This window comes from Bufo bufo, chromosome 7, assembly GCF_905171765.1.
Source record: "Bufo bufo chromosome 7, aBufBuf1.1, whole genome shotgun sequence".
NCBI lineage: Eukaryota > Metazoa > Chordata > Amphibia > Anura > Bufonidae > Bufo > Bufo bufo.
This window is the reverse complement of record NC_053395.1, coordinates 62,061,290-62,075,134: the sequence shown is the minus strand read 5'-3', so window position 1 is coordinate 62,075,134 and position 13,845 is coordinate 62,061,290. Positions and strand designations below refer to the sequence as shown.

The window sequence follows — 13,845 nt, the reverse complement described above, 5'->3', positions numbered from 1 at the left end:
AGCCGCTCTAGAAGATTCAGTCCATCGATAGACTACACAGTCATTCCTTAATTACGTAAAATGATGCACGCAACTCAATATATTTCTGTACTTTTGAAGAGGACCTTTCAATCTTTCATCAGTTTTGACATAGGCTAATTATTGTATTACCTTGTAGGGCGGCCCCCACTGATGCCATGGGTGTTTTTATTTTTTCAAAGGCCCCCCGTCCGTCCGTCTGCTGTGGCCCCCCCCCCCCCCCCCCGATGATTTGGCGCGCTGTATTATAAGCGGTATACTCACAATGGGGAGGAGACGCAGTCTTCTGCTGTGGACGTCTCCTTCTCCCTGGCTGTGAGCGCGATCCAATCAGAGCGAACCGCACACAGCCAGGGAGAAGGAGCTTAAGTTCTCGCGAGATTCCTTCACCCTGGCTGTGAGCGGTCCGCTCTGATTGGATCGCGCTCACAGCCAGGGAGAAGGAGACGTCCACAGCAGAAGACTGTGTCTACTCCCCATTGCGGGTATACTGCTTATTATAATACAGTGCGCCAAATAATCGGGGGAAGGGTGGGCACAGCGGACGAACGGGGTGGGGGGCTTTTGAAGAAAAAAAAAAAACACCCATGGCATCAGTGGATGCAGCCCTACAAGGTAATACCATAATTGGCCTATGTCAAAACTGATGAAAGATCCTCTTTAAAATTGAGTTACACTCCTCAGCATTGAAATTTCAACACCAAGAAAGACAGCCCTTAGAGGGGTTATCCAGGAAAAGATACTTATGACTTATCCTCAGGATAGATGGTCAGTATCAGATGTTAGATGAGGCCTTGAGCTCCGCAACCTTTTCCTAGCCATCGGTCACATGGACTAGTTGCAGCTCAGCCCTATTCAAGGGACTGGGCTGCAATACCAAGTACTACCACTATATGATGTACAGTGCTGTCCTTGAAAAGCTGCCGGGAGCCTGCATCGATCACTGTAGGTTCGGTGAGCACAGTGGCTCCCTGAAATAGCTGATCGTAAGGGGTTCCAGGACTCGGACCCCCATCGATTATGCTAATGATGACCTAGCCTAAAGATAAACTCATCATTATCTTTTCCAGAATAATCCCTTTAAGGTAATACAAATAGAGGCAATAGCAGGTGTTGCTAAAATCTGCAGATTACATTTTCAAGCACCTAGCCCCAATCTTTGGCAAGTAAAAATTACTTAAGCCAGATTGAAAGCAAAAGTTTTTTTATCCACATGAAACCCTAAAAATTGGATCACATTGTGTGATGCCTCCTGTTCGTCGACTTGCCATTATCTCTACTTGTCACAAACTTAGATGGACAGAATACTTGACATGAGAGACCTTGGATTATCACTCTGGCAGATTGCTACGTGCCTAGGCAGAGATGTCAGCACTGTTGAACATTGCATGTCCCGCTGGTTGGGAGAACAACGACAAACTGGAATGACATCAAATGGTGCACAGAGGTGTATCTCTGTATGGACGGGTTGTCTGATTAGAAGAATGGTGTGTAGTGATCCATTCTGTACTGCAAGTGAAATTGGACATCACATCCCAAACCTAGGGTGGCAAACAGTTTCCACACAATCGCTCAGAAGGCATTTGAACTACACTGGGATACAAGTCAGACGTCTACCACTGTCAAAGGATATCATGGTGCACAGCAAGATGTCGGTGGAGGCTGGAATAGAGGACTATCTTCAGAGATGAGGCCTGCTTTTGTCTCAGTTGCAATGATCGCTTGAGATCTGGAGGGCAACGGGTGCAATGTCACGTAGAGGAATTTACAAGAGAATGTCACACCCGCCCTACTCCCGGGATTATGGTATGGGGTGGCATGATGTACAGTAGCCAGAGCCCTCTAGTCTTCATTTCAGGTACACTAACAGTTCAGCGTTACATTGATTTGGTTGTTCAAACAAGTGGTGAGGCCATTTCTCCCAAGTGTCCCAGGAGCCATTTTTAAACAGGACCACTATTAAAGGGGTTTTCAGGGATATTTTTATTGATGACCTATCCTCAGGATAGGTCATCAATATCAGATCGGTGGGGTCCGGCACACCCACCAATCAACTGGTTGAAGAGAAGGCCGCACACTGTGCCAGCGCAGCTTTCCCTTCATTGTTTACCTGGTCAATATGTCAGCATTAAGCAGGTAGAATTACAAGCCATCCCATTTACTTCCATGGGACGACATCTTGTAAATGCACCCACCCACTGCTGCGATGTCGACAGCGAGCAGGTAAAGAAGAATGAAGAGAAGGCTGCGCTGGCACGGAACGCAGCCTTCTCTTCAACAAACTGATCGGCAGGGGTTACAGGTGACCGAGGATAGGTCATCCAATAAAAATATCCCAGAAAACCCCTTTAATATACTCATTGATAATATGTCAATTATTTTTCCATTTTTATTTAATTTGCATATTAAAGTGTTCATTGATCCTGTGATCTTTTATTTTTATTTTATTCTTTCGCTGTTCCTTCTTGATGTTGTAATTTCAATATTAAGGCGTGTAGTTAAGATCTATTAAATCCCTTATGTTAAAATCCTACATCTGTCATGATATATTCTCTTCTTTGCTATTCAGGTTCATGCCAGAGGTCTAAAACTTGGTATATATGCTGACATGGGTAATTATACGTGTGGTGGCTATCCTGGGACAACCTTAGACACTATTACGATTGATGCGGAGACTTTTGCATCATGGGAGGTTGACATGTTAAAATTTGATGGCTGCTACTCAAACTCCTCAGAAAAGGCTCTAGGTATGTTTCCAGCTTCATAATTTTTTCTATAATAACTTTGAATTATCATTCCATAAATGGCACCTTTTAATCTGATATTTGCTGAAAATCAGAGCTGCCTGGCAGTCTAATTACGCCAATCCTTATTTCCTGATAAAGGATTATCTATGCTAATAAAAGCCCTGTGTACGTGCTCAGGGCTCGGGGGCACATCGGCAGGACAGCAGTGCTCAGGGAGGAGGACGCCGGGAGCCGGGCACAGCGGCTTTCAGAGTTACTCTGCCCGGAGCACACGGGACAGCGCAGCCGTCACAGATCCCGGAGACGGCTATCTTACCCATTATGCTGTACTGCGCCCGCTTCCCCACACGCGCAGTGCGGCCAGACGCCGCTCCATTGGCACACACTCCACGGACACTACATGTGCAGCATCCTATTGTAATGGCAGCGGGGGGCAGTCACTGTATTGCACCGGCTCCGCTCACTTACTACATGGTGAGGCAGGAGGCCGGGCGGGCGGCCAGGCACTGGTAGCGTAACTCACTAAGTGACGCCCCTGCTCCGCCCTCTGCATGAATGCTATGTGTCATCCACAGATACCCCCATAACGGTGTCAGCCACAGACCAGCCCCCCATAACGGTGTCAGCCACAGACCAGCCCCCCATAACGGTGCCAGCACTACTGTTCTAGCGCCCGTTATTGTAACTGGCTTTATGTCTAGTATTCTATATTCCCCAGACCAGAATTTTTCTGTAGGAGATGAAAGGTATATGTATGTCGCTTATAGAGTGCCAATCTGTTCTGCAAGACGGTACGTAGATTATAGCTCCCATCAGTTCCTGTCCCCAATTTTGCTCACAGTCTCATTTCTCTGTCTCACTTCGGACGGTTTCATAGGAAATCGGATTAATCTAATCAGTATTAGGTTGATTGTGGGAAGAAGCTGCAATACCTAGAGAAAACACATGCTAATATGGGGAAAACATACAAACATCAAGGAAATGTTTGTCTTTAGTTAGATTTGAACCCAGGTGTAAGGGCCCATTCACACGTCCGTAGAATGGGTCCAGATCCGTTCCGCAATGTTGCGGAACAAATCTGGACCCATTCATTCTCTATGGGGCCGGAAGAGATGCGGACAGCACACAGTGTGCTGGCCTCATTTCCAGAGCGCAGCCCTGATCTTTCGGTCCGCGGCTCCCCCAAAAAAAATAGAACATGTTCAATTCTTGTCCGGACAAGAATAGTCAGTTCTATGGGGGTGCCGGCCGGGTGTATTGTGGATCCGCAATACACTATGGACGTGTGAATGGACCCTAGCAATGATATCCAGTGAGCAACCATTAAAGGGGTTGTCCAGGTTCAGAGCTCACCGACTCTGACGTGAGGTTAGGCATCCCTGATATAAGATATCTTATTAAAGAAGTTTTCTGGGTTCAGAGCTGAACCTGGACATATCTCCTTCTTCCCCCACTCAACTCCTCTGACAAGAGCATCGGAGCATTTCATGCTCCCATGCTCTCCCTTGCCCTGCGCTAAAGCGCGCAGGACAAGACATTTTTCTGGAGATCTGGTGATGTATCGAACTCTCCATGGGTAAGCTAGGCGGAGGTTTCTGCCTAGCAGTGAGCCCGGTGACCTCACCGGCACTAATGGGTGGGCTTTAGTGCTGCCCTAGCCTGTAAAACGGCCATGGCAGAGCCAAAGCCCGCCCATCAGTGCCGGTGACATCACCTGGAACACTGCTAGGCAGAAGTGTCCTCCTAGCAGTGTAGAAATGTAAACAAAAAAGCCCTTGCCCTGTGCGATACAAGGGAGAGCATTAGAGCATGAAATGCTCTGATGCTCTTGTCAGAGGAGTTGAGTGGGGGAAGAAGGGGATATGTCCAGGTTCAGCTCTGAACCCAGTAACCCCTTTAATAAGATATCATATATCAGGGATGCCTAACCTGCGGCCCTCCAACTGTTTCAAAACTACAACTCCCAGCATGCCTGGACAGCCTACAGATATCAGGGGAGTTGTAGTTTTGCAACAGCTGGAGGGGCGCAGGTGGGATATCTCTGACATATATTAATCAGAAGTGTCATTTAAAATACTAATGCGTTCTTAAAGGGAACCTGTCACCTGGATTTTGGGTATAGAGCTGAGGACATGGGTTGCTAGATGGCCACTAGCACATCCGCAATACCCAGGTCCCATAGCTCTGTGTGCTTTTATTGTGTAAAAAAACCGATTTGATACATATGCAAATTAACATAAAGGAGTCATATCTCACTTGTGTGACCAGAGAAGAGTCATATTTTCAAGCTCTGACTCATCTCAGGTTAATTTGCATATGTATTAAATCGGTTTTTATACACAATAAAAGCACACAGAGCTATGGGGCCTGGGTATTGCGGATGTGCTAGCGGCCATCTAGCAACCCATGTCCTCAGCTCTATACCCAAAATCCAGGTGACAGGTTCCCTTTAAGCATCTGTCATTTACATGCTAGCAGATGCTATTGATGGAGGTACAGTTAGGTCCATATATATTTGGACAGATACCACATTTCTCTCATTTTTGTCCTGTACATTACCCTAATGGATTTTGAACAAAACAATTCCGAAAAAGTTCAGACCTTCAGCTTTAATTCAGTGGGTTAAACAAAATGATTGCATAAAAATGCAAGGAACTAAAGCATTTTTTAAACTCAATCCCTTTATTTCAGGGGCTCAAAAGTAATTGGACAAATTAAATCATTGTAAATGTTAATTTCTAATACTTGGTTGAAAACCCTTTGTTGGCCTGAAGTCTTGAACTCATGGACATTACCAGAAACTCTTTCTCCTCCGTTTTAATGCTCTGCCAGGCCTTTATTGCACCTCTTTTTCAGTTGCTGTTTGTTTGTGGGCCTTTCTGTCTGAAGTTTAGTCTTTAACAAGTGAAATGCATGCTCTATTGGGTTCAGATCAGGTGACTGACTTGGCCATTCAAGAATATTCCACTTCTTTGCTTTAATAAACTCCTGGGTTGCTTTTGGCACTGTTGTCTTCCGTGGGCGTCCAGGTCTTTTTACATTGTTGAGGTCACCAGTGCTTTCTTTCTTTCTCAGGATGTACCAAACTGTAGATTTTGCCACTCCTAGTAGTGTAGCAATTTCTCGAATGGGTTTTTTCTGTTTTCGCAGATAAAGGATGGCTTGTTTTACCTGCATGGAGAGCTCCTTTGACTGCATGTTTACTTCTCAGCGAAATCTTCAAAATGCAAGCACCACACCTCAAATCAACTCCAGGCCTTTTTATGTATTTAATTGAGAATGATATAATAAAGGAATTGCCCACACCTGCCCATGAAACAGTCTTTGGGTCAATTGTCCAATTACATTTGGTCTTTTTAAAAACAGGGTGCCTTATGTTAAGGAGCTGAAACTCCTAAACCCTTCATCCAATTTTAATGTGGATACCCTCAAATGAAAGCTAAAAGACTGAACTTTATGTCCATGTCAAGTATATAACTATAACTTGAATATATTTTAGTAAACAGGTAAAAAAAAAAAATTTGTGTCAGTGTCCAAATATATATGGACATAACTGTATTTGTTTGCAGAGAACAAACATGCGAAGAGGTATCTCCCAGTGAAAGAGAACCATCTCACTAGTTCCACCTTCAAAATCCAAATCTGAACTTGTGTTAGTGGCTCATTAACTAACCCGAGTTCGGATTCGGATTTTAAAACATTAATGTATGCGCAGAAACTAACTAACGGGCCAGGCACGAGACTAAACAAATCTTGCGTTACTGGTGGCCATAAGAAGATTGCCTCAGCAGAGCCAATTCATTGTAAGGCTGTATGGAGAGCATATTATTATTAACGAAGTTTTGGAACAAATCAGGATGGGACCAAGCAGTCCGAACCTGCTTCGCTCAACCTTACTTGGCATATGACAAGGGCAAATAGCCAAGCCAGATATCATCCGCAGACGGGTGTTTTGGGGTGCTTGCCACTCGTCAGTACAGAGTAGTAAGATTCTGGCTGGAAGAGGTTTTCACAATCCTTGGAACGTATTAAAAATCTTTGACTCTTAAAGAGCCATTTCCGGAAGGTGGCACTAGCAAGATTGCTCTCTTTCTCTGGGAGATACTTCTTTGCATATTCCTATGGAACATTTTTAATTTTTTTTTACCCCTCAAAGCCACTTTTGATAAGCGGGTGGGAAGAAGGGGGTGGCTAGCTACTTTAATTAGTTTAATCTCAGATTTATCATTGCAACTTTTTAAGAAAAGTTGCTAACAAAAGTTGTAAAAAAGCCTAGTAGTATTTCTAGGCAAAAAAGGGTAAATCTGGGTATACTGACAGCTATCTCTCCTGACTACCCATCAACTCCTCCATACACATACAGACAAACGTGCAGGTGTATTGTATAGGGAGAGCAGAGAAAGCCAATGCCTCTGGCGGCTGCTTATCTCCTAGGACAGTGATGCCCAACCTACGGCCCACGGGCCAGATGCGACCCGCGAAGCCGTGTCATGCGGCCCGTGCAGTGACCGGACTTTATCAGCGCAGGGAGCGCTGCGAACGGCACAGGCAGCAAAGCGATGCTGCCTGTGCCTGCAATCTCCCCACCCAGCACCGCCTCCTAGCTAATTTATTCACTGCACTTGCCTCTGTGAAATTGAAGAGAAGCGCCGTAATCTCGCACAGGCGCACTGGCAGAGGCATTAAAGTGCGCATGCACCGTCTTCCTGGCCTCTTCCAGTGCGCCTGTGCGGGATTACGGCGCTTCTCTTCAATTTCACAGAGGCAAGGCAAGTGCAGTGAATAAATTAGCTAGGAAGCGGCTCTGGGTGGGGGGGGGATATCTGTGGATGACACTGAGGGGGGGGTTATCTGTGCATGACACTGAGGGGGGGGGTTATCTGTGCATGACACTGAGGGGGGGGGGGGTTATCTGTGCATGACACTGAGGGGGGGGGGTTATCTGTGCATGACACTGAGGGGGGGGGGGGTATCTGTGCATGACACTGAGGGGGGGGGGGGTTATCTGTGCATGACACTGAGGGGGGGGGGGGGTTATCTGTGCATGACACTGAGGGGGGGGGTTATCTGTGCATGACACTGAGGGGGGGGGTTATCTGTGCATGACACTGAGGGGGGGCTATCTGTGCTTGACACTGAGGGGGATCTAGGGAGGAGTGTGGGGCTGTTTGGGTGGGAGCTCTGGAAGGGGTGGGAGGTCCGATAGGTATGTGGGGGTGGGAGATCCGGGAGGGGGGGCCCATAAATTTTTTTTGCTATGGGGCCCAGTCATTTCTAGCTACGCCCCTGATTGGTAAGATTGGGCGGGCACTGGAGCGATAGAGCGCCCTGCTGTAGGAGAAGCCGACGGGAGATGAAAGGGGGAGGGGCCAGCTCCTGGTGGTGTCGGGCACATGGCGCAAGCATGGCGGTGGAGGATTTGACTGAAGCCTAAAGACCAGACATCAAGGTAGACCTGCAGAAGAAGGTGACAGCGCAGTATGTGATGTATTCATGTGTGTAATGATCATCACATACTGCACTACATACATTACACACATGTATACATCACATGCCCCCTCACAGTAATAATGCCAAGATATCTGCCCTTTTCACAGTATTAATGCTCACACATGCCCCCTCACAGTAGTTATGCCCGGATATGTGCCCCCTCACAGTAATAATGCCAAGATATGTGCCCTCTTCACAGTAGTAATGCTCACTCTTGCCCCCTCAAAGTAGTTATGCCCTGATATGTGCCCTCCTCACAGTAGTTATACCCTGATATGTGCACCTCACAGTAGTTATGCCCAGATATGTGCCCCTCACAGTAATAATGCCAAGATATGTGCCCCTCACAGTAATAATGCCAAGATATGTGCCCTTTTCCCAGATGTAATGCTCGCACATGCCCCCTCACAGTAGTTATGCCCAGATATGTGCCCCCTCACAGTAGTTATGCCCAGATGTGCCCTCTTCACAGTAGTTATGCCAAGATATGTGCCCTCTTCACAGTAGTTATGCCCAGATATGTGCCCCCTCACAGTAGTTATGCCAGATATGTTCCCTCTTCACAGTAGTAATGCTCACACGTGCCCCCTCACACTGTTTGCATTTCTTTCTGACAAAGCTACCTGGTTCCGGCCCGCAAAATTTATACCAAGTCTAGTGCGGCCCTCAGACGAAAAATGGTTGGGCACCACTGTCCTAGGAGAACAAAAGAATTGGGCAAAGATATATTAATTTTGTCTGATCCTTCTCTCACCATGACATCATCTATTGGGTGAGATTCAGGAGCTCCCCACAGACATTAAAGTGTCGTCCGAACTACTGTAATTGGCATTTTCGTCCGACAGTACTCTAATGTGTTTGGCAGCCTTAAGGTTTAAAGGCCAACTTTATCAAACGACATATGACATTTGGTGAATTTGGCACAAAGTACACCAAAGTATAATCCACATGCCGTCCATTTGCCCATTTGCCGTTCGGAGCCTGCACGAAATAGAAGGTACCCAGGAACAGCAAAAGGAAGTGCGGCTCATTGATGCCAGGATGATAGGTGAGTATTTATGCTTCACTCTAATTGGGGCAGCTGGGGGCCTCCATTAGGGCAGCTGGGGGTAGTATACAGTCATGTATGCTGTATGGCGGATCCATGTTTGCATATGGCATTTTGACCAATTGCATTAATAATTGTCCAACCCCCTCCAAAGAGCTGACTTTGCAGTACCCGCTGTAGGGGAAAACAGTACTTTACTAGGAAGAATGGCTGATCTGTTATCACAAGCACGGCTTGAGTCCACCAGAACAGGAGCCACTTGAGTATGATCTTTAATTTTAAATAAAACTCTGGATTACTATGTAATTCTTCACAATGTTTTGTTCATTCTCATACAGGATATCCTAAGATGAGCGCAGCTTTAAATGCAACTGGGAGGCCAATCCTGTATTCCTGCAGCTGGCCTGCATATGAAGGTGGTCTTCCTCCACAGGTGCGATTACCACACATATCTGTCTTTGCTATGGCTTGTTATGATGCCCAGTTATTTTCAGGACGTTAAAAGCCTTCTGTTACAATTTGACAGGTGAACTACACATTATTGGGTGAAATCTGTAACATGTGGAGAAACTATGATGATATTCAGGACTCATGGGAGAGTGTGTTGGACATCATAGAATGGTTTGCAAAGAATCAGGATGCTTTGCAACCGGTGGCAGGTCCAGGCAGGTGGAACGATCCAGATATGGTGAGAATAACATGAATAAGCTTAACTTGCAGCATTATTCTTGTGAGGACACGTACTCATAGGGCCAGATTTATCATTAGCTCAGGTCAGAATAATGGAGTGAAAAAGTCCCAAAAAAAGTCCCAAATGCTAAAACTGCGCACAAATTTGCGACTTTATTCTGCTCTGCACTGTGCTCGCCAGTTTTCTGAAAGTGGGCGTGTTTTCTTATGTAAACGAATCTCTAGACAGATTTACTATTGGGACTATTTAAAAAGTCGCAAAAAAGTCGCAATTTCACTCCAGTGAGGACCATGCTTATCTTATGAGACTTTTTAATAGAACATGCGACTTTTTCATAAAAACGTGCGACTTTTTCGTAAAGATGTGCGACTTTTGTAAAGCTGCTTACTGACGGATTAACTGCTACCGTCAAACCACATTTATTACAGTCTTAAAGGGCCGATCATAAATCTGACTTGGCTAAAACTGACTTTAGCCATATGTGAAAGTGGAGTGAGCTGTCAGTCATGATAAATCTGGCCCATAGTATGCAAGTTCTCTGCAAAACCAAAGGCTCGACTACAGACTGCTGTAAAAAATCTGTAGGCAACAAAAATGTCCTGTTGATGGAGAGTTGACATTCTTCAGTAGAAATGTGTTTGTGCTCATAACTATGGTTTTCATGGTCTATTATGTATTGTCTGTACAGTTTATGTCCAAAATTGGGTTACAATGTGTTATAGAATTGGTTATGTTAGCCTTCACTTTATAAGGATTTACTTTTATTTCAAAGACTAGTAGTTGCTATCATCAAGCTCTAGTATTTATCCTTTTTTTTTTTTTTTTCTTTTTTTTTTCTTTTTTCCATTGCAGCTGATTGTTGGGAATTTTGGACTCAGCTATGAACAATGTAAATCACAGCTGGCCATTTGGGCAATTCTGGCAGCCCCACTAATCATGTCAAATGACTTGAGGACCATCTCCCAAGATGCAAAGGACCTCTTACAAAATCGTCTCATGATCTATATAAACCAGGATCCCCTTGGAAAAGAGGGGAAACTAATTGGAAAGGTGTGTGTGGATTTTATAGTAGATTATTATTCTGATACACCCCTAATTGATGTAAATGTATGCATGCTACACTGTTCAAGTCTGAGGAACCATCAAAATGGATCACGGGAAATGCAACCAACATGTGTATGTAACAGTCGTACAGAAAACCTTCAAGAGGCTGGCCTATGAGGGACATTCATGGCATATCTCTAGTATATGCCATCAATGTCAGGTAGGTGCAGGTGTCCTACCACTGGGACTTGCTCCTATCTAGAGAACGGGGCCTTCAAAGTGAAGGAGAGCACATCACGCATGTGCAGCATTCCCTCCATTTATCACTATGGGAGTTCCAAAAATAGCCAAGCAAGTACCCTTGGCTATTTTTGGGTGTCCCCCAGCTGTGAATGGAGACTGTACCTGCCTTTTCCTTCACCACTATGGGACTGCTTGACAAAAAGCGAACCATCGCTTGGCTAATTTCAGAACTCCCATAGCAGTGAACGAAGGATGGCCACACATGCGAGGTTGCCCTCTGTTCACTTAGGGGGTTCCATTCTGGATATCGTTGCGGGTCCTAGAAGTAAAGACCTGCACCTATCTGACATTGATGGCATATCCTAGTAATATGTCATCAGTGTGCCAGATGGGAATACATGGACACCGGCTGTGTGTGTCCCGCACATGCCACCCGGTGTTGGCAATGTGTATTCTTGTCTGTTAAACAAACAAGAGTAGGACACATTCTATCTTTTTAGCAAGGCCATTTAGGTCAATGGGGCTGAGCTGCAATACCAAGCACAGCTGCTATACAATGTACAGCGCTGTGCTTGGAAAGCTCTGGTGAGAGCTGCGGCTCCCTGAAACAGCTGATCAGTGGGGGTGCCAGGACTCGGACACCTGCCGATGTGATAATAATGACCTATCCTGTGGATAACAATTCCTGGATAATCCCTTTAACAACGTTTTAATTAATAATGATGCTTATTTATACAGGGCCAACATATCTTGCAATGCTTCATAATTAAAAGGATACGTGTACAAACCAAATTAGACAACAAAGGTGCACAATAATACACAGTTTAAACAGTAAGAGTGAGGGCCCTAATCGCAAGAGCTTGAAATCTAGAAGTAGTTGGTAAATTCGAGACATGCTAGCCTTGTCCCCTGGGAACAAACCCATCCAGGCATCCCCACTTATGGGTTGTGCTTTCATGAGCCCCAACCAGTTTCGTCCTAGGACAGTCTCTGAAAATTCTAGATTGTTGGCAAATATGTAAGAAGAATGTAAAAGCAGAGTAAAATTAGGGGACACAATGTTGATATTTTTCAGCCTTTTAGAACATTTCTGCATTACAAAATATAGCCATTAGAAGTTATTGGGATCTCATATAAAATAAAATATATATTTTTTCAATTTATATAGCTTTCTGATTCTCCATTTAGTTTCTATTTGAAAAATCTTTTTGATGCCTCTAAAATAGGAGACTGAACAGATAAAAAAATGTTTTGAGGGTGTTTCACACACAGGTTTTTAATGACGTTCTTACTAGCAATTTTTTTCACCTGCATTTTTGTGTGTGTTTTTTTTTGCTGTAACATGCAACCTCTAGGTGTTAGCAGAAAGTCTATGGGAAATATGAAACACAGGACACACAAGGGTTTGTTTGCTACTGATGTATTATTATTTTTTTTATTAGATGGTGTCTCTCAACTTGCACAGTTATTTAGAAAAAAAACACTTCCTGAGTTCCTTCACTAGTTTCCTCTTCCCAGTCCCTCTGAACACAAAAATGTGACCTCTCAGCCAATTACTTAATTAGGCCGGTCAATGATGTGATCAGTGATTAGTTGACTGGTCACAGTTCCTGTGTCAGGAGGGACGTAGAGGAGGTAGAAAATGACGAGAAAATGAGAATTATTGGAACTGGAGCCGAGGGGATTGGTTAGATACAGTAAGAACACCTTTTTTTTTTTTTTTTTTTTTTTAGTTTTTTTAAGGCATTTTGCCCTTTTTCTGGACCATCACTTTAACCATTCAAATCCTTTAACCACTTAAGGAGCACAGGTTTATACCCCCCTAAAGACCAGGCCCTTTTTTACAAATCGGCACTCCACAACTTTAGCGGTTTATTGCTCGGTCATGCAACTTACCACCCAAATGAATTTTACCTCCTTTTCTTCTCACTTATAGAGCTTTCATTTGGTGGTATTTCACTGCTGCTGACATTTTTACTTTTTTTGTTATTAATCGAAATTTAACGATTTTTTTGCAAAAAAATGACATTTTTCACTTTCAGTTGCAAAATTTTGCAAAAAAAACGACATCCATATATAAATTTTTCTCTAAATTTATTGTTCTACATGTCTTTGATAAAAAAAAAATGGTTTGGGTAAAAAAAAATGGTTTGGGTAAAAGTTATAGCGTTTACAAACTATGGTACAAAAATGTGAATTTCCGCTTTTTGAAGCAGCTCTGACTTTCTGAGCACCTGTCATGTTTCCTGAGGTTCTACAATGGCCAGACAGTACAAACACCCCACAAATGACCCCATTTCGGAAAGTAGACACCCTAAGGTATTCGCTGATGGGCATAGTGAGTTCATAGAACTTTAAATTTTTTGTCACAAGTTAGCGGAAAATGATATATATTTTTTTTTTCTTACAAAGTCTCATATTCCACTAACTTGTGACAAAAAAGAAAAACTTCCATGAACTCACTATGCCCATCAGCGAATACCTTGGGGTGTCTTCTTTCCAAAATGGGGTCACTTGTGGGGTAGTTATACTGCCCTGGCATTTTAGGGGCCCAAATGTGTGGT

The 13,845-nt window shown here is 44.2% G+C and overlaps 1 protein-coding gene across 1 annotated transcript in view; it reads left to right on the top strand.

Annotated features, from left to right (window-relative positions):
* NAGA (alpha-N-acetylgalactosaminidase) overlaps window positions 1-13,845 on the top strand; it is a 48,615-nt gene that overhangs the window by 27,916 nt on the left and 6,854 nt on the right. The window contains exons 4-7 of the mRNA XM_040439257.1: window positions 2,588-2,765; window positions 9,642-9,736; window positions 9,830-9,991; window positions 10,847-11,044. Of these exons, the coding sequence (XP_040295191.1) occupies window positions 2,588-2,765; window positions 9,642-9,736; window positions 9,830-9,991; window positions 10,847-11,044 (633 nt within the window). The remainder of the gene's footprint in view (window positions 1-2,587; window positions 2,766-9,641; window positions 9,737-9,829; window positions 9,992-10,846; window positions 11,045-13,845) is intronic.